The sequence below is a fragment of the Protopterus annectens genome, chromosome 8.part1, assembly GCF_019279795.1.
Source record: "Protopterus annectens isolate FY-2018-M chromosome 8.part1, PAN1.0, whole genome shotgun sequence".
Lineage (NCBI taxonomy): Eukaryota > Metazoa > Chordata > Ceratodontiformes > Protopteridae > Protopterus > Protopterus annectens.
Window position 1 is genome coordinate 352,385,478 of NC_056742.1, and position 20,875 is coordinate 352,406,352.

Consider the following 20,875-nt stretch of genomic DNA (forward strand, 5'->3'; position numbering starts at 1 on the left):
ATAACAGGTGTTGTATTAGCATGAATTTTCTGAAGGGTGTAAAGTCTAAAACTCAAATGTCTATCATTATTTTCTAACTTCAATCTTTAATGATTTGCCACTAATTTGCCAGAAAGCCACAATTTTATGAGAAATAGCCCAAAAATATAAGGCAAAAATCTGGACATTCTGTGAAAATCTGTACGGTTGAGAGGTATGGTCTGTTCTAAATAACCAAATGCTAGATTAATGCGCTGTACTGGAACTCAGTCTTCAACTACTCATGTCATCTATCTAAATTCCAGTCATCCCTGGTATCATAGGTTCTAAATAACCAAATGTTAGATTAATGTGCCATACTGGGACCTGGTCTTCAACTACTCATATCATCTATCCAAATTCCAGTCATCCCTGGTATCATAGGTTCTAAATAACCAAATGTTAGATTAATGTGCCATACTGGGACTTGGTCTTCAACTACTCATATCATCTATCCAAATTCCATTGATCCCTGGTATTATAGGCAATGGTCAAATCTTCAGGACCTTACTGAGCCTGGTATGAAGGGGCATTTTATTCAGATGCTTCCATGCAGTCAAGTGAATGTTTGACTATAAAGACACTGTAGTAAGGCTGCATTGCCAAATGGCATAGCTTAGCTTTTGATATGACAGTGTTTTGAATGTCCAATGTCTAAGTGTTTTTAGACAGGCCTCCTAATATCTGTCTGATGGCATCTTGAGGAGGAAATAGTGCAGCACCATAAAGAACTTTCATGATTCCCTCTCCAACTTCCTTTACTTCCAGAGTTGGCCATCTCAAAAAAGGAGCCTTTCAATGTTCAGGGAAGGTTCTTAATCACCAGACAGTCACGTAATCACCAGTGCTTTCCCAATACTCAACAGGAAAACTCAGCTGGCTTTATCACAACAGGGACTGCCCATGGGGTGGAAGTTTTCTAAATATATTTATTAATGGAAAACCTTCACCTTTGACTAAGCAGTTCCAGATATGGTCACTCTTAGTCATGTACTGAAATGTGCAGATCTTTTCATAGAAAGAGCTCTGTTGATAGACCAGCCCATCTCAGGTGAACTCTTGGGACAGGCCTAAACTTAGTCTGAAAGGAACTGTAGAGGCTGTCCCCTATTCAGAAAAAGTTTACTAGGTTTACTTTCACCTTTTCCTGGACTCAAAGGAGATGTACAATTTCTTTCACACCATGGGAATCAATGGCTTTGAACACACATCTAGTATAATCAGTTCTAGGAGAGGTCATTTCCATGCTCCACAGGATGCGTTATTGATGTCGGTGCATATAATTAATGTCTTTTAACAGCTCAACACATATAGTTCACACATGTGGTTATGTCAGCATATTAGTAGGTGGTCAACACTTCAAGTAAAAAGTCCATTCATTAGAGCGTTCTTCAGTAGCCACATTATTCACCAAAGCATTGCAAGTGGTGACCAAAGTCTTGCAGAAAAATGGTCTCCATGTGCTCCCCTACTTGAATGACTGGCTCCTGGTAGATCCATCCAGGGACTCCCTGAAACTGTCCTTGCAGAGGGTAATCACTTAGTTTTATTCACTAGGTATGATCATAAACTGGAAGAAATTTTGACTCATTCATAGAGGATAGTTTTACTGGGAACTGAATTTGGCACTGCACTGTGCTGTTAACTTTGCCTTCATAAGGGGCCCTGAGAAATCATGGGTGTGGATTCACATGGTCCTATAGGGTCCAGATCTAGATCTTACTATATCTTTCATATGCTGATAAATATTTTCTTCATAGTAGACTCCCCCTGCAAGTACTGAAATGGAGGATATTTCCTTTTGGTATTGTTCACTTTCTGCAGCCAAGTCAGTAATAAGTTCTGATTATAGACTCCTCACTGGTGAAGTGGAGAAACCATAACAATTCCAATCAGCTCAAGCACTGTGGTCAGTTCTGGAGGGGGACTCACACTAAACACTTGGATATGCAGGTAGTTCTCCAGGCCCTAAAGGCTTTGAAACAACTTATTTTAGGGCCTTTCTTCAAGAGGGATAGCTCATTCATCTCCTATGCATGTATGTTATGCTTTCCAGTGAGTGTGTCATACATAGATACACCTTTTTTCAGCAGTTTTCATACTAGAAATAACAAATGAGCTGTCAGGTTCTCTAAGCTACTCCAATCCTCTGCTATGGTTGTGGATTCACACATCATGTCTTGTGCAGGTTTCTAAAACTGTGCCCCTGTAGAGATTAACCTTTTCATCTCTAGGGGGAAAGTGGACCTCCTCTTATTCTGTATGATGCACTAGAGTAAGGGAGGGGTGACAGTAGATGTGATCTTCATTGTGTGGAATGGGAGGTTGCTGTATACCTGCTCAGCATTATCACCAATTCTATTCTTCGTCATGAAGCTTAAGAGTAAAAGACCAAAATCACATTTTCATCTCAGTCTGGTATTTAAAATCACATTGTTTTATGTTACAAGTTCCTTGGTGTTACATAAAACTCTCCTATTTCTAGTCAAGGATTTCATTTAAGGTTGGGGTGTCAACTGACTTATTCTCAGGACCTCACTGCTGAAGTAGACATCTTGATTCCAACAGATCTCCCAGCTGAGGTCATACAGGTTATTGATGCTACAAGGAGAAGTTCCATTTGACAGGCCTATGCTTCCAGGTGGAAGTAGTTTTCCTTTTAGGGCAGAGTGATACAATATTCTGTCCCAGGTGATCTTGCATGCCAACCTGGCCTATCACAGACATCTGCTTCATTCAGGTCTCAGGTATTCCATGGTCAAGGTACATGTTTTAGTTCTTTCAGCTCCTTCTACCTACGATTACCTTATATAGGGCAGGACTACAATCTGGATCCAGATGGTAAACAGTTCCTTAAGGGACTATATGTCTCCACACTCTTTTGGAGAGTCCTTCCTTCTCCTCAGGACCTGATATTCATGCCTGATAGGTTTTTCTTTCCTTTATTTGAGCTTGCTGGCTTAGCTGCACTAAAGTTCATTTGCTGGGAAAACATTATTCCTGGAATCCGTTACCTTTCTTCTCAGAATCTTAGAGCTTCATGGCCTCAAGTATATGTAGCTATACCTGGATTTTCACAAGTGTAAGTTGCCCATAAGGACTTAATGATTGACATATTCAGTATGAAATCCAGTTAGTTATTGGAATGAACTTGAGCCAGACAGCCATCCAGGCATGGTAGATAGCAGTCACTCTTCCTATTAGTGCTGGATCTAGACACTTGAAGAATGCTGCAATACCCATTGTGAGGCCAGAAGAGAAGAATTCACGCTGGATGTTTTGATCATTATATAGTATCTGGGAAACCCTTTGAGGGTTGACAATGTCTGTACCCATCACTCTGTTCTGTCTTGACCACTTATTATCACCAGTGTTTAAATCATTGAGAACTTATCTTACTGGGTTAAACTACACAAGACCCAACCTGCTCAAAAAACTCAAGATATTGAGGAGTGGCAAAGTCTGTTACTCCCCCACACACTGCAAACTTATATATGTCAACTCCATGGTTGTATAAATGATGAGAAGAGAGAAATCTCCCAAAACAAAGAAATTGCTACTGGCACACATTTAGAGACAGCCCCAATGGTGCACTCTGAAAACAGTAATCAGCGTTCAGCATTGGAGAGGTGGTATAAGCTAGCCGTTTTGACAATTTGGGACCCTTGACACAACACAGTCAATGTGATTTGATGTTCCAACATTTTGAACTTCTTGACTGAGATGTATGTTGTGGATGGATACATTTATAATAGGTTTACAAAAATCTTCCTTCTCTGATCTAGGTTAAAGCATTGAGTAATATCCTCACTAACATTCTTTTAAACGTTTTGCAAAACTAGAAACATTAGGAATTAAAAGACATTTGGAACTTGTTACTGGTAAAGAAAAATATAAATTCTATCTTGTAGATCAACTTCAGGATACCAATACCCAAATATCTATTAAACTTTCTCTCCAATTATTTACAATTCTGCCCATAGGCAGCTAATAACATTTCTAAAATGATTAACAGAGAAGGATATGAAGAAGGGAGGAAGGCAGTTGTGTTGTCTTTTTGCGGTGAAGTGGGGAGGTACATTGAGTCATTTAAAGAAAATGTCTTAGTCCAAGGCATGGGATGTAGACTGAAAATGTGTCTGACCCCTAAAATATCCAACATCTCTCATCCTGTGCCCTTGCCATAAGGTTGAGCTATAGACAACTGACCCTTGAAAGGAGAGTATTAATAAGAACCTGCCTTCCTATTAAGGGGAATTTTTAATCACATTTTTGCAAAAAAGAAAAAAAAAATAGAGGAGTCTGAGAAAAGGTAAAAATTGATAATGTTACCTTTGTTTTAATTGTATTCTCTAACTCGTGAATCAGATGCACTGCTGCAAACCTAAAGTATACCAGATGAAACAGATGTAGGCCTGGCTTTAGAAGTATTCTCTGATTAAGTTTGTCTCTTTAATCAGGATAGTCTTGTATACATAAAAGAAATATGCTACATTAAAGGCAGATCTGTAACTATATTAAGATAACCTGAATATAATATATAGATTAAGCATTTTACCATCAGAATAATTTTGATCAGAATCAGACAGCAAACAAAATTGTTAATTTATGTCTTGCACATAAGTATTCAAACATTTTATAGATGGCTAATAAGCAATACAACTTTTTAGCAAGATTATCATATAGCTTAAACTCTGTAAGACTTCAGCTGTTGTTGACAAGGTGTTGAATTACTATCTTTAACTGCAGCCAGATCCAGTAAGCCTCCACTTAGCAATAAGCTCTCAAACTAATATCAGATTCTTTAGACATAAAGAAAGCTCAGTTTACCATAAAACTTCTAAATGAACACTGCATGGAGATTATTAATATACAAAGTTGTATTTCTCAGTCAGAGCGTCAGTAGATTTATAAAATCCGTGCCTTTCGTTGAAAGCTATTTATTAATCCATTCAGAATATAGTATAATATGCCAATATGAACTGAAACTTAGATTGTTCACTTATACAATACCTCCTCCTCTATATTTCTTCAAAAGCTCATACTGAAGCCCACTCATTTCTGTAAATGTAACTGAACAGTGTGAGAATCGTGCAGTAGAGGTTCCTGCATAGTGTGCACAGAAGCCAACACAGTATTTAGTTTTAACTAAATTCCTTCTCTAGTGGCTTCATGGATTCACAAGAGGCAGTTATTGAAAAACAGCATAATAGTTTTGTAAAACATTCATTTTTGTTACTTTTCTTTGGTAAAACATTTGGAAGGCTGGCTGAAAATGGCAGCGGAGCTGTTTTTGACTCATACTTAACTGATTTTTTTGTTACGGCTTGAAAATGGAACTTATTAGAAGTCATTGCCTTTACAGATATTTTATTTTGGTCTGTTACTCTCAGGTGTGTTTAAGAATCAAAACTAACTCAAGACAGTCTGGGAAGTGATTAGTTAATCAAGCAGCTTGACTCTTTAGTTTTGCATTCAATACAAATAGGCCATTCTTAAAAGCCACTGTTATCTCTGACTGAATTAAAGTAGAAAAAAGCAATTTGTTGTTCCAAAATAATAAAAAAAGACATTCAATCTAATATAATCATCAGTAAATAAACCTGTTTAGGGGCAGAACCACTTGTTTCGGCAAGCAGACTGCAAGGAACCGTAGTCTCCCCATATTTTCACCTAAAAAAAAAAAACTTAAAAACTTTTGCATGACTGTCAGACAAAGCAGGAATTATTTATGACTAAAAAACAAATAACACCTGAAACATTATTCCACCAGAAGTGTTCTAATAATTTTTATACAAGCAGTGGTAATCACTCCGGTAAATATGTGTACAATGAAAAAAAAAGTATTGGTACAGTCATAAAGTTATGAATGCAAATGAAAATAGAATCTTAATTAGTATTTCTTAATTAGCAAACTCATCTTACTGCTCTGGAAAATGTTTATTCTGAATCAAATTCTGACCACATTTCTTGTAGAAAATGAGAAAGAGGAATCTCTAAACTGTCTGCCACATCAAATATACATCTTAGAAACCTGGGATTATTACTGCTTCTGAGGTTTTGCTATACTAATTTGATAATCGTAATCATATTTCTCAACTGTCCAGATCTTCACAGAATGTGCAGATTTTTGCTTCATATTTTTCCTCAGCTCCTTATACAATTTGTGGCTTTTTGGCAAATCAGTGAGGACTGAAAACACTAAATAATGACATACATTTGAGTTTCGGACTTCATATCCTTCAGAAAATGCATTTTACGAAAATCCTGTTATTCTAGCCACTTTCTAAGTTTATAAGAGCAATATCTAAAAATGTTCCCTTTTTTTGAGCCTTTGTCCCCCATTATTTTAGGTTTTGTCCAGTTTCTTGTGCTAAGAGGTTGAGAGGTATGATCATAATATAGCCCAGGAGGTCTATACATAGTTTGTTTGTCTTTCGGCTTTTCCCGGTAAGGGGTCGCCACAGCAGAACTCCGGTCCGCTAATGATGGCAGTAGATTTTTACAAAATGCCGAGGTGCCAGCTCGATGCCCAACCTTCAATGAAGGCATGCCCATTTACACACGCATGTCTTTCGAACACTACCCAACCATGGGGAGGACATGCAGGCTCCACACAGAAGGCACTCCCAAGCCGAGCCGAGAATCGAACGGGAGAACATCTTGCTGTGAGGTAACAATGCTACTGCCGTACCACCGCGGCATGAGGTATATACTTCTTGGAAATATTGTGAGCTAGAATTATTGCCATTTGAAGTAAGACAATAACCAAACAAAGTCTATGGACAAGACTGAAGAAACCCATCACTGCTTCACTTTCTTTCTTTGCTAGCTGGTCTCATATGACCAATATATAAATTAGTACTTCCATAATTGTAGACAGAGCTATTAATAAACTACTATTTAGTAAATGACATACTTCCTATACTTGCCTGTAAAGCGATACTCTTCAGGTTTGAGGTGTCAAGTCCTTGACTGCTTTTGGGTAGCTATTATACTGACACCGTCTCCTTTTTTCAAATTTGATTCTATTTCCTTTTTTTGCTTTCTTTAAATGGTCCTTCTCGCTATCCTCACATATTAATTCCATTCACCTGGGCAGCTTTTAATAACAGACATAACACAAGCAGCATTTGCACTGCTGTAGCTGCTAAACTATATCAGTGTTGAGTATGAACCAACCGTACGCTATAGTCATGGTTCGCATAAACAACGTAGAAATACTGAGGAAAATCAATGAAAGATCTAATAAGAAAGCCTTCTGAATAATGTGCTCCTGCCCTCTGGCTGCAGTTCAAAAATGTTTTCATTACTACACAATGCTGCCTTCAATTCATGCTGATAATTCCTAAATAGTCCTAATACCCTCTGCCCTAGACATTTCCTCAGTGACATGGCATGTCTAGACCAGAGGATGCTATGCCTGCAAATGGTTTATAGTGATCAGTGTACTACCCTGGTAAACAAACTAAAATAAATAAATTGTAGTGTACTAATGACACACACGTGGATTCCACGACCTTAAACAAATTCTAACTTTATTTGCAAACATGCATTCTAGCTATTGTTGTTTTACATTTTGGACTTCTCAGGATACTTGCCACCAAAGCATGTCATTTTGCCATCACTACACTATTTTATCAACGTGCAGATTAACAACATTTCTGAAATGCCTGTGTATGCTGGCTTCCTGTAACACTTCAGCTATATTTGTTTGTATCTTCAGTATACAGCATGCTTTTGCAAAACTTGTCATGCATTGGCAAGCACCCCAGCATACTTATACATCATCCTGCTATACCCGAATCTGTGATCTTGTTTTGTCATTATGCAAAAGTATTTGTATATAGTAAGAAAAAAATGTTAGTGCAGAACATATGCTTTCATTTGCTTTACAAACAGCATTTTCTCACCCACCTTGTAATATGCAAAGCTTGGCATGCCTTTTCTTACTTAAAGTAACAATTAAGGTTTATGCCTTTTGATTCCTGATTCCTTACAGTTACCTGCTGAGCCAGGTACAAAAAATAATATCTGGCTTCTGCTTTATGACTTCCAAGATGTATCTTCTTTGGATGACTGTGCCTTTGTGAGTATACCAGACAGTAAACTAATTTGTAAACTAATACTTCTGTCATAAAAGCCATTGTTCAAAATATCATAAATGTAACATTTCTTTTGCATTACTTAGAGAGCACATCTTCATTCTAGATGTATGTTTTTTTAGAAGACAGGTGTTTTCCATATTTACATCCTTATTCTATGTCTTCTTATCCATTTGGACAGACACAGAATGCAATAAGGTACTAGGAGACTAATATTCCATAAAAAATAATTTGTAGAAAAACATGAATATAATTCAGTTGTTCTCAGGCATCTGTATTTGTAAACAGCACATAGTTCATACCTAGGCTCCAATCAAGTATTCTAAAAGGTTCATAGTAGTAATCTGAGAATGAATAGTATAAATAATAATAATAGTGTAATATACGTACATGCATGGAGACACTTATACTGCCTGCTGACTCTCCAAAAATGGTTACAGAACCTGGATCACCACCAAAGCTCTTGATGTTCTCTTGTACCCACCGCAGAGCAGCAACTTGATCGAGGAAACCCCAGTTTCCACGAGCATGTTCATCTCCAGTGCTGCAGGAAAGCAATCACAGATAATGCCAGTTAAGATTTCAGTATTTATTGCACTCTGTGTGAAATTCTTTAGAGCTGTAATGCTCCTCCCCCCTGCACCACGTAAGTAATGGGGGCTAACACTAACCCTAACCCTAACACTGCCCCTTCTCCTACCCTAACCCTACACCTTAATTTTATTACACCTTCCAGTAACACTGTCACTGCTCAAGGCTGAGTCAAACACACAAACATTCACAAACACACACAAACAACACTGCATCTATCCCTTAACCTAATCCTTACCCTTACCCTAAAATACACAAACACACAACTCCCATCTTTCACTCATCCCTGACCCTAACCTTAACTGACATGCACACACTCACATATGTGTGTGGGTGCTCTCACCCCTCACAACTCCACTTACCTGAATCGACATTTCATACCATCGACATACTCGCCATCCGGCCATCTGTACTGTTGACATTGAATCACACCACTGCATTTGTTGAACAAACATACATTCAGTCAAATGCAGGAGAACCGTTTATATATATATATATATATATATATATATATATATGTGTGTGTGTGTGTGTGTGTGTGTGTGTGTGTGTGTGTGTGAGTGTGTGTTTGTGTGTTTGTATGTGTGCGTATATGGGTTCCTTGACATACAAAGATCTGAAGCTAAATTCACTTCTGTATTGCAATTTGACACAATTGAATTGATTTATAGCTTGGATTTTGTTCCTAGATGTCAGCGCTGTTTTCAGAATTAATTTAAGTCTTCTAAAGTATTCCTTACTAAGTTTTATTCACATTTGTTCATGTTTTATTGTTGATCCTTCATCAATTCCCAGATATTTATACACTCCCTCTTGATCAAGATCTTTTACATCACATTCTTGTCCCAAACTGATGTTTTTCCTGGTGCTGCAGTTTTCCTGCTTTAGAGGTCGCATTTGCACACTTATCAAGACCAAATGACAGTCTTATATCATCTGAAGAAGTTCTGTCAACCTGCAGCTGTGCTTTCAGTTCTTCATCTGATGAGCTATACAGTTTTAAATCATCGACAAAGAGAAGATGAAAAGTTTTTATACTTTGTTCTTTTCTAGGAGCCAAATTATAGCCATGACCTAAGCTGTTAATTAAACAGCTTAATGGGTTAATGGCAAGGCAGAATAGCAGCGGTGACAGAGAGCCACCCTGGAATATCCCCCTTTGAATTTGTATCCCTGGGATAATAATCTGTCCTTTATCATGGCTTAATTGCAAATTGGTCTGCAACTGTTTCATGATCACTGTAATGTAGTCGATCAGTGTAGGGTGTATCTTATACATTTTTAAGCACTCTTTTATCCATGAATGTGGGATACTATCAAATGCTTTTTGTAGTCAATCCATGCCATGCTTAGATTACCCCGCTATAAACAAACTCTACAACAGAAGGAAGGAACTGTTGCAGAAGAGAGTAAAATCACATGAGTGGAAGAACTCCCTGGTCAGCCTCAGTAAGAAACTGAGATACCTCATAAAATCCTCCAAAGCTAGCTATGAAAACAGAATTGCCTCTGATTGTAAGGACAACCACAAAGCATTCTATAGCTATGTCAAGAATCTCAATGGCAACACCCAGGTCTGCTCTGAACTACAGCACAATGGCACGAAAATTACAGAACCAACTGATATCGCCAACATCCTAGCTGATAGGTTCAGTGCTAACTTTACCCCCTCGCACCCCCTAAAGGGTCCATATCTATTCCAAAAGAATTCAGAGCCCTGAAATCAGGTCTATATTATATCCTCAAATGCTTACAAAAGCGAACACTGATTGATCGAACTTATTTTCGCGAAACTGCAAAATATCGAAGCAGCAGAAACTCAAATTGTTTCCTAGGGAAAGAATTTGGTTGTCCGTTTCTGTTTCTTCGGTATTTTCAGTGTTATGGTGGAAAGTTACCGGTCGGATTCAGGTAAGTGTGCGATTGTGTGGATGTGAGTGTTAGGGTGATTTAGGTAAGTTAGGGTTAGGGCTTGGGTTAGGTGTGTGTGCGATTGAGTGGACATGAGGGTTAGGGCGGATTTAAGTGAGTTAGAGTTAGGGAGCAGGTGAGGTGAGTGTGCGATAGTGACAGACCTTAGGTTTAGGGTTTGGGTTAAGGTAAGTGGGTAGTTAGTGATGTGTGCATAGTTTAGTGTAGGGTTAGGTATCAGATTTTAGGTGTATGTGTGTGGATTTCTGTTTGTTTGGTGTGCTTGTGTTGTGTGTATGTGTTTTGGATCAGCAATTATTTTCCCTGGGAAAAAAATCACTGATCTGTCAGTTCAAGATTGTAAGCTATCACTTAAATTAGGTCGATCAATCAGCGTTCACTTTTTAAGTGTTCGATGATATAATATAGACCCCTGAAATCACAGCTGCGGAGGTAAAAACTTCACTTTCCAAACCCAAGAACACAGCTTCCATGGGACTGGACAACATCCCAGGCTGCATACTACATGAACTTCAGAACAAACTGTTCCCCCACCTAAGCACCATGTTCAATCATAGCCTAACATTGAGCTTTGTGCCCACTGAATGGCGCACAGCAACAGTTATACCACTCCACAAAGGGGGAGCCACCATGGACCCCGGGAACTATCACCCTATTAATCTACCGAGCCTGGTCTGCAAGGCCATGGAATGCATCATCATGGAACTCATTAACAAAGACATAGGTAACCTCCAAACCCTGGACCCCACCCAGTTCGGGTTTGTGAAAGGCAGATCATGCCTCCTGAACCTGATTGACTTCTTTAAAACAGTCATCAAAGCCATAGACGAGGGAAAGGCAGTTCACACAGCCTATCTTGACCTCACCAAGGCTTTCGATACTATCCCCCATTCTGGAATTATAGATAAACTCACTAAATTGGGTATAAATCCATACATCACAAGGTGGGTTGCCAACTGGCTCACTGACAGAACCCATACTGTAAAAGTTGCAGACTCCAAATCGAACTTCAAACCAGTGACAAGTGGAGTACTACAGGGTTCAGTCATGGGTCCTCTCCTGTTTGGTATCTACTTCTCTGAAGTAAGGGCTAACACAGAGGGCCTCTGAAGTTCACAGATGACTGCAAACTAGATGCCATAGTCGAGCCCCAAATTATGTGAACATCCTACAGAAGGGCCTCACTGAGATGAATACCTGGTGTCAAAGCCATGGCCTCAAGCTAAATGCCAAAAAGTGCATTGTCATCCCCTTTGGTAAAAACTCAGTTCCCATGAACTACCACATAGGCGGCAGTCCTCTTAACACTGAAGGTGAGATAAGAGACCTTGGGACTCAGGTAGACAGTAGTATCTCCTTTGATAATCACATCACCACAGTAGTCAGAAAATCCTTTTAAGTGGCAAACTTCATCACAAAAGGGTTCTCATCCAGGAAAAAAGAGGTCATTGTTCCCCTCTACTCGGCACTCATTAGACCTATAATTGAGTACAACTCCCCTTTTGGAATGTACCTCACAAGACATCTGCAACAGCTGGAAAGGCCACAGAAGTACCTCATCAAGAGGATTACGGGTCTTAAACAGTTGTCCTACACTGACCGTCTCAAAAAACTCCAGCTTTACTATGTAGCATATTGCCTACTCCAAGGTGATCTCTGCCTAACATACAAAGCTATGTCAAACCCAGAGCTGTTGGACATGCTACACCTAAAGAAATCCCAATTCCTCTGGGATACACTCTCTAGGGATCTAAACCTTGTCACCACAATAAATAGAACATGCTGGAGGGATAGATTCCTGTCCCAGAGACTTCCCATACTCTGGAACAAGCTACCTATCTATGTCGAGCAAAGTTCCTCATTAGCACTCTTCAAGAAAAATCTTGATGAATGGATGGGAATTAGGAAATTTACCCTGGGGATCACTCCTGTGGCCCTGCTTGACAGGGTCACAGAAAAATAACTTTCTTGGATGGCAAAAGCCAGGGAACCATGTTGGCTAGGCTTACATAGGCCCTAGGGCCAATAGCCTAGTACCTACCTATGAACCTATAAACCTATTCCCCTTTTTACAGTTCTCCACTATGACTTTATTTAACAACAAATGATCCTTTGTTCCGTATGACTTTCTTTTATTGCCCTTTTGTTCTATTGCCATAATTGAGTTTTCTTCTAAATGACTATAAACTCTGTCAGCATCAATTCCCATGTATAATTTAAATGTCATCGGAAGGCAAGTTACTGGTCTATAATTTTTAGGGTAGCTTGCAGGTTCACTCCTAAGTAGGAGCATTGTTTTGCCTGTTGTTAGCCAGGTTGGTGTCTGTTTGGGGTGTGCATATAAATAGTTCTTACACATGGCTAAATCTTTGTGCAAAGATGTTAATACTTTTAACCAAAGTTAGGTACTACATCTGGGCCTGGGGTTTTCCAGTTAGAGGCTTTTCTTAACTTTTGTTTCAATCTCTCTGGCTGTTGCTTCTACCCATTTCATATCCTGTACTTTTAAACTTCTTATTCTTTCTTTTACTTCTTCTATCCATTTAGCATCTTTGGTATGTTCCACAGGATCTTCATAGATACTTCTCCAAAATGTATCTATTTCTTCTTTTTTGGGTAGTCTTTCAGTTCCTTTTGCCTTGTTTCCCAATTCTCTATAAAACTTTTTGGGTCATCAGTAAATTGCTTATTTTGTACTTTTCCGTCATATTTATCTGTGTATCTTCTATCTTTTTCTTGCCTTTGCTGAAATTTTTAGTTTATTTGCAATAGTGCATGATAGATCCTGGTCTGTTCTAATACTGCACATTGCTTTTATCACATCTGTCTTTCTTAGTATTTTTGTTGATCTATTCCTTTTCTATAGTCTTCTAACAGTGACACTTCTTGTCTTAATTTCATATTTCCATGATGGTATTCGATTTCTCCCCTTCCTTTCCCTTGCTACCCTATGTTCTTGTGGTAGAACTTTAACAGTTATTAATTTAGCTGCACAGTAATATATCCTGTTTACTTCTGTTATATCGCATGGATCTCTATGAATAGTTCTAATTACTGCATTCATTTGTTTTATCAGACTTCTGACTTTGGGGTTTTATTGACCTTCTGCAATCTATTTCTCTCATTGATCTTAATATATCTGTCTATGTCTATTAAATTAAGCAACTCTTGTCTTAGCTCATTTTCTTCCAAACTGAGGGCACATCCCCTGTTTTCCATTTCTGTGGGCATTTTGTAGAAAGTTCTATAACATCTCCCTGTGGCATCTTCTCTTCAATTTCTTCCTGTACCATCTGTTGCTCTGTCATATGGGAACTCACTGGCCTATCACTCCTCAGCATTGACTGCATCAGAGTTGCCACAGTCTCCTGTTTCTTTCATTGCTGTCTAGCTTCAAATGAACATTTATACTGGTTTCCTGTGAAAGGCTCCAAAATATCTTGATATGGCACCTGACCAATTGCTTCCTGTTCAACTGGCTTCCCCTAAATTTGGATATCCACTACTCTATCCTGTTGTGGTGCTTGCTGCATTCAATATTCTACATGGAATCCTTCACTTTGCAGGTACGCCATAATCTCAGTTTCTATTTTTTTAACTTCTCCATTACTAACCTGGTTTTCTGATTTTCCTCTTTGTCTTCTTATTTTTTGTATTGTAAAGATTTCCATGTTCGGATTCCTTTGCCTGTATTTCTCTTCAAATATCTTTGTTGCTGCTCTTTTTGCATTGGTTAGTTTTGCGTTCTCCTTTGCATAAATATTACACCATATTAAATCTCTTTATAAAAATAAACTCTAGGTACATACATCCTACAATTAGATGAGGAAGTACACTGTGGCAGTACATGGCATATTACTTTATAGAGTGTGTTATAATGGCAGAGGGGTCCATATTAGAACACCGAACTTTCAAAATTCCGGGTGTTCTAATATCAACCCATTTTCAGCGAACGGTGAAAATATCGCAGAAACAGAAAACCAAATTTTTTCCTAGGGAAAGAATTTGGTTGTCCGTTTCTGTTGCTTCGGTATTTTCAATGCTGTGGTGGAAAGTTACGGGTTGGGTTCAGGTAAGTGTGCGATTGTGTGGATGTGAGGGTTAGGGCGGGTTAGGTGAGTTAGGGTTAGGGCGTGAGTCAGGTAAGTGTGCGATTGTGTGGACGTGAGGGTTAGGGCAGGGTAGGTGAGTTAGGGTTAGGGCGCGGGTGAGGTGACTGCCCGATAGTGACAGACCTTAGGGTTAGGGTTTGGGTTAAGGTAAGTGGATAGTTAGTGGTGTATGTATAGTTCAGTGTAGGGTTAGGTGTAAGAGTTTAGGTGTATGTGTGTGGATTGCTGTTTGTTTGGTGTGCTTGTGTTATGTGTATGTGTTTTGGAACAGCAAATTTTTTCCCTAGGAAAAAATTTGCTATTCTTTATGTTCGATGTTTTAAATTTTCGATTAATAGGGTTCGATATTAGAACACTCAAAATTTTGAAAGTTCGGTGTTCTAATATAGACCCTGGCAGAGGATGTACATTAAAGCACTAAAGTGATCAGTAAACTCTGACATGGAAAACAGGTTTAACAACCTCATGGAAAGAATCTAGGATCCAGGATTGTGCTTTTAGGTTTCCTGATTCACTTAAAATTTCAACAGTTTTTATTATAGGACTGTGTTTGAACTTTACAAAAAAAAATCAAATTGCTTTGGGGTGGGGGTTGTAATAAGCACCCCAGGTTCTAATCAGGATACATAGAGGGTATAAAAAAAGGTACCCTGGTCATGATATATTAGAATAGGTCTGGTTCAGTTCGCCGAAAGCACATTTTGCCGAATGTTATTTCAGCAAGAGCAAATCACTGAAAGCACATTTCACAAAAAAAGCATTTTGTGAATTTCATTTCACCGAAAATAGTAGTGACGGTGCATATGCCCTTTTCTCCACTGTAGTGCAATCCTGGAGTTAGAATATATAGTTGGAAGGTGTGGGGGACACAGCCCCCCATATTGAGGGGTGTGGGGGATGTAGCCCCCCACCTAGCTTGTTTTAAACTATGCAGCTTCTTTTAAGAGGCTAAGTACTTTTTAATCAGAGTAGGTGGGTGTGTGTTCTCCCCTCCAACTATATAGTCTAACTCCAGGATCGCACTACAGTGGGGAAAAGGGCATATATACTGCCACTACTATTTTCGGTGAAATGAAATTCAGCAAAATGAGTTTTTCGGTGAAATGTGCTTTCGGCAATTTGGTCTTGGTGACATGAAATTTGGTGAAATGTGCTTTTGGTGAAATTAACCAGCTCCATTAGAATAAGTGATTGGTTGACTCTTTATTTAGCCACATAATCAATTTGCAGACTAGGTAATTATACTGAGACAATTCTTGTTTTATTTATTTATGTATTATTTATTTACCACAAAAATCTTATTGCTACTGCTATAACTAAATCAATTGGTTTCTATTAATTTGTATAAAATGTTGTATGAACTACGGCTGAGTTTGTTTTTGTAATGTACTGTATTAACTCTTTGTACTAGTTCTTGCTGATATTTGTTTTGCTTGTATGTACTTTGGAGCTTTTCTCCCTGGGCCTCCTTTGAAAAAAGGGCTCATCTTGGCCCAATGGACTTTCCGGTAAACAAACTGCAAATAAAATAAATAAAAACGTGTCTGAGTTTAATTACCTGGTAGATACACACTGGATAAAACATAACTGAGGCTGGTATACACAAATGTTTGCTTGACTGTTTAGGACTTTATGATAATTATCTCACAGCAGATATACCTCACACACAGATTATTGATTTTAATTAATCATTTGTAATTATTACTGTTTTTGTTGTTTCTCAGAAACTGATGTTCTTTTTATTTTTCCTCCTGAAGATCTGAACTGCATCATATTTTATTTTCATTTTATACAGTACTGAAATTGGACAATTTTAACTTGGTGAATGAAGGTAGTAATTCATCCATAAATATCTGGCTTGTGCCTTGGGTGAACAAAACAAACAAACATTGCATCATTCCTTTCAACAAGCTAAATAAATAAAAATGTAATTACTGAACTGTATATACTACTCTTCAGAGAGATAGCCCATTGAAAGATACTATCCTTTTTTTAAAATAATTTGTTTGAAGCTTTCATGATCTCACAAAATACCCTGTGTTGTATCTGTTCATTGTCTTTGGTTCAAGAACTGTATAGTACAAAGTACATATTCATAGGTTCAATAAGGTCTTGATAAGCTTGTGGTCAAGGATACCACTAAGAAGCTCAGCAATATTACCCACTGCTGGTGGCAAATGTATACTGTCCCACTAAGAAGATTCTCTCCAAATGTCTTTTCTTTTCTTTCTTTCTTTCTTAAATACATTTGTTAACCATGTAGGCCCACTGGACAGAAGTGTTCCTTTTCATGTGTGACCTGGAAGCACTGTCTGGTTAGGTGACTTTCTCACATTCACACTGCAGGACATTGGAGGTGGAAGAAATCAAGCCCTGGACCCTTGGTTACAGGAAGCAACTCTAACAGTTTGGAGCCTTAATCCTCTGCATTAACTACCAGACCATATCCCAGGTGAAATTTTGTGATCACCTATCTAGTCATCTATATTGTGTTTTAAAAGTTGCCAGTAAAGTATTCTGCTTGATATATTTATTTATATTTATTTATTTTACATTTGTTGGCCAGGAATGTCTGTCTGAGCTGAAGCCCTTTTTCAGCAGAGACCCGGGGAGAAAAGCTCCAGTAAATAGATATAACATTTTGTCGTTATTACAGGTATTATTCAGGTGGAATAAGGCAATCAGCTAGCAGACTACAAGAGCATTTTTGAGTATATACAGATTACATTTTGTCATAAATACTAGTATTATATATCGAAAAATTTAAAAAACAGGTAGATTATAGTAAGAGCATTTTTAAAAGTAGTAGTTAGTATAAAAGAACAACATAGGAGTAGAATGCTAATTTTACAATTTAAATCAAACAGGATGCAATAAGTTTCAGAGAGAGGGGAAAGCTATTGATTAGTGGAGAGAAGTAGAGGGTATATAAATGGAACCTGCCCCAGAGATGGGGATAAATTGGGTTAGGTGCCTGTTGCACCAACTGCTATTGTTGAAATGGCAACATCATCGAGTGGGTGTTTCCTTTACCGCTGGTTATAAAAAGAAGTTCAAAAAGAGGAGGGTCATTCATTGCGTGAAAGGTTAAGCTAAGATCACCCCTCAGGAGACTGTACAATGCTTAGTTGAGGGATAATATAATATAGTACAAAATAGTATAATATATATAGAGAGAGTTATAACAGTATGTTATACTTTGACTACTATGATGATGCTGAGAAGAATAATAAGCACTTTCAAGAGGAACAAAATGCTGAGTATTTAGAATATTTGGGACTGAAATTGCCATATGGTTCTGACTTCATCTGGGATGAGTTACCTTTGGAGAAAAAGACATGTCCATATTGTGCAGCCATGTTTGAAACTGGTGTAGGATTATCAAACCATGCTCATGTGCGTCTTCGTAGGGCAGGGTTTACCTATGAAGCACGCCATGTGGTTTCACTAGAGCAGATAGCATGTACTGATAAAGTACAACATACCAAAAAGAGTGGAACCCTAGTTAAATGTGCCAGAAAAACACTAGTGAAATCAAAAACTCCACTTGAACATTCTTGCATACTGTGTGGTGGGTGGTTTGACACCAAGATTGGGTTGTCTAATCATGTCTGAGGACACCCAAAAAGACTTGGAGAAACAAAATGGGATTCAACTAAATCACCAATTTGTGTCCTAGAAGAAATTATGAAAATGAAGAAAAGTTTGCAAAAATTGCAAAAGTATTAAATAACAGGCGTGTTTTTCCAAAACCAAAGTTTGCAAAAAGTGACTGCTTATGCTTTTCATTAAATGGCATTCCACGTGAAGTACAGAGCCATGATGCTGAAACAGAAGCAGGGACTGTAGACAGTGATCAGAATGACTGCACAGAGATAAATTCAGAACTGCAGGATTTAAAAAATTCTCAGTCATGTAGTCTCACTGATCTTCTTAAGAAGAAGAAACTAGATGAAGACCTCGGTGATGGGGCTTCTCTTATAAAGAATACAGTACAAACTGCATGAAAGATAGTTGTTCAGAGGTTGCCCTTCCTTTATCAGAAGACAACAATTTGCTGGTATATCAGCCACAGAAATTAATAGATTCTACTTTACAAACAGGTACTCCTGTGAAACTCAGAAAATGTGCATATTGTAAAGCCATGTTTACCAGTGCAGTTAGTTTATCAAACCATCTCCGCACATATGAGCAAAGAAAACAGGCTGGATTCTTGACTGGAACTGCTGCAGACTGCAAGCAAGTGAAGCCCAGGGCAAAACAAAAGTGTCACCATTACTTCACAGTGTTGAAGATGTTTGCATACTGAAATGTAGGTTCTACGGTTTAGATTTTTGAGTACCACTGTCTGTTCAAGAAGACTACAACTTGATGTAATGAGTGCAGCTCTCCTGCAAACAGGAGCTAGCATGGTAGAAGTTGAAGCACTACCTGCAAAATTAATCAAAACACCATTTCCCTTATTGAAAACAGATGTGGTATCTCAAGACATTCAAAATTCTTGAGAAGGAATGTTCAACCCAATATGCGTTTGTAATGACGTCTTAGTTTAATAATTAACAAATGGTTAAATTGCTCACAAATGTCAAAATAAAAAAAAAAACTGCTCATTAGCACACATAATTATAAGTTCCAAAATCTATATCTCCTTCACTGTTCTTATGATTCAGAACATAGGGAATTTTTTTTTTTTTTTTTATTTTACTTAGCGTGTTACAGGCTACGGGGAAAACTACTTTCAGTTGATGAAAGTTTTTTCATCTAGCAGAACTAAAGAACATATTGGTTTCCTCATTTTTAACTTAAGTCACAATGGAACAGCATTTTGTCTTCCTTTTTACATGACTAAAGGCTATTTATCATGACTTCAACAGAATAGATTTAAGTTACTGTTAAGAAACAGTGCACTGGAGTTTTCAAACTGCTACTTAACAAAATGAATTAAGGCCATTTATTTGGGGCATTAAGTAGAGCACTACGTACTTCACTTGTTAAGACAGTTTCATAATCAAGTCCATTAGTACCATTTTAGCTGTGTTTTTCTAAATGTTAAAAGTGTCTTTTGTAATAAAATTGCTAACTTTAAATTATTACAACCTATTTGTTCATAAATTGTGCTGGCGATTATGTGTAGCTTAGTAAAACAATGAGCATTACTTTTTCCTGAATGGTAGTGGGTTACTGGTTGACACAGAATGTGCTTCTGTTGTTGGGTTTTACATAATAAGCAAGGTGAAAATTATATTTATAAACCAGCTTTAATTTTACTTTAATAGAAAAGACTAGAAGTTTCCCTTAGCTTTTTTAACTTGATTTTATTTTCATCCTTGTCTGTCTTAACATTAAATCATTCCTTTAAAGTCAGCATATCTATATGTTTGTTGTCTTCTGCCTGACTTCTGTTTGGAATTGATCTGCAGTAGCTGCTTTTTTCTTTCTGTAATAAAGTATTCATAGAAAACTTGATTTTAAGTTGCATATGTTAGTAAAATTTTTGAATAGTAATACAATAAGTTCGATCACAGATCCAGTTCTAGTACTGACATTTTGCTGGTTTGCTTCTATTCTACTATGATGACTGATCATGTAAAATATTTGAGGCAACTCTCTGGTTTATTGATGATTACTACAAAATGTTGAACTTTACACTAGCGAGATTGGTAGTTCAGATAGATATAAGTTTTTTTGGTTCTTTGATTTTGTTTTTCACTTGTTGGTGCAGGAAAGTACCATTTATCCTTGCCTGAGCTGTTGTTGGAATGATCGTACAAGATATGTTTTAATTTCTAAGGAGGAATTGAATAATTTGAACTACCAGCAAGTTCATAAATAATCCCTTTTATCAGTTAGTAGGCATTTTCTGAGATATTTTACAGCCTTTACGGGCAAGTGCTGTTTGGAAGATATTTCTGACAACCACATATTTTGAGATTGTGAGCTCGAATATAAGTTTTTGGTTCCATGATTGTTTTTTCACTTTTTGGTAAAGCAAGATACCATTTTATCTTTACCCTAGCTGTTAATGGATTGTTTGTTTGAAACAGTTTATGATTTCTAAAACAAAATTCAATAATTTAAACTACTAGCAGATGCATAAATAATTACTTTAATTAGTCA

At 37.6% G+C, this 20,875-nt stretch overlaps 1 protein-coding gene across 1 annotated transcript in view; it reads right to left on the reverse strand.

The window, feature by feature from the left end:
- LOC122810348 (carboxylesterase 5A-like) overlaps positions 1-20,875 on the reverse strand; it is a 384,579-nt gene that overhangs the window by 219,295 nt on the left and 144,409 nt on the right. Inside the window, exon 5 of the mRNA XM_044081929.1 lies at positions 8,514-8,667. Within this exon, the coding sequence (XP_043937864.1) occupies positions 8,514-8,667 (154 nt within the window). The remainder of the gene's footprint in view (positions 1-8,513; positions 8,668-20,875) is intronic.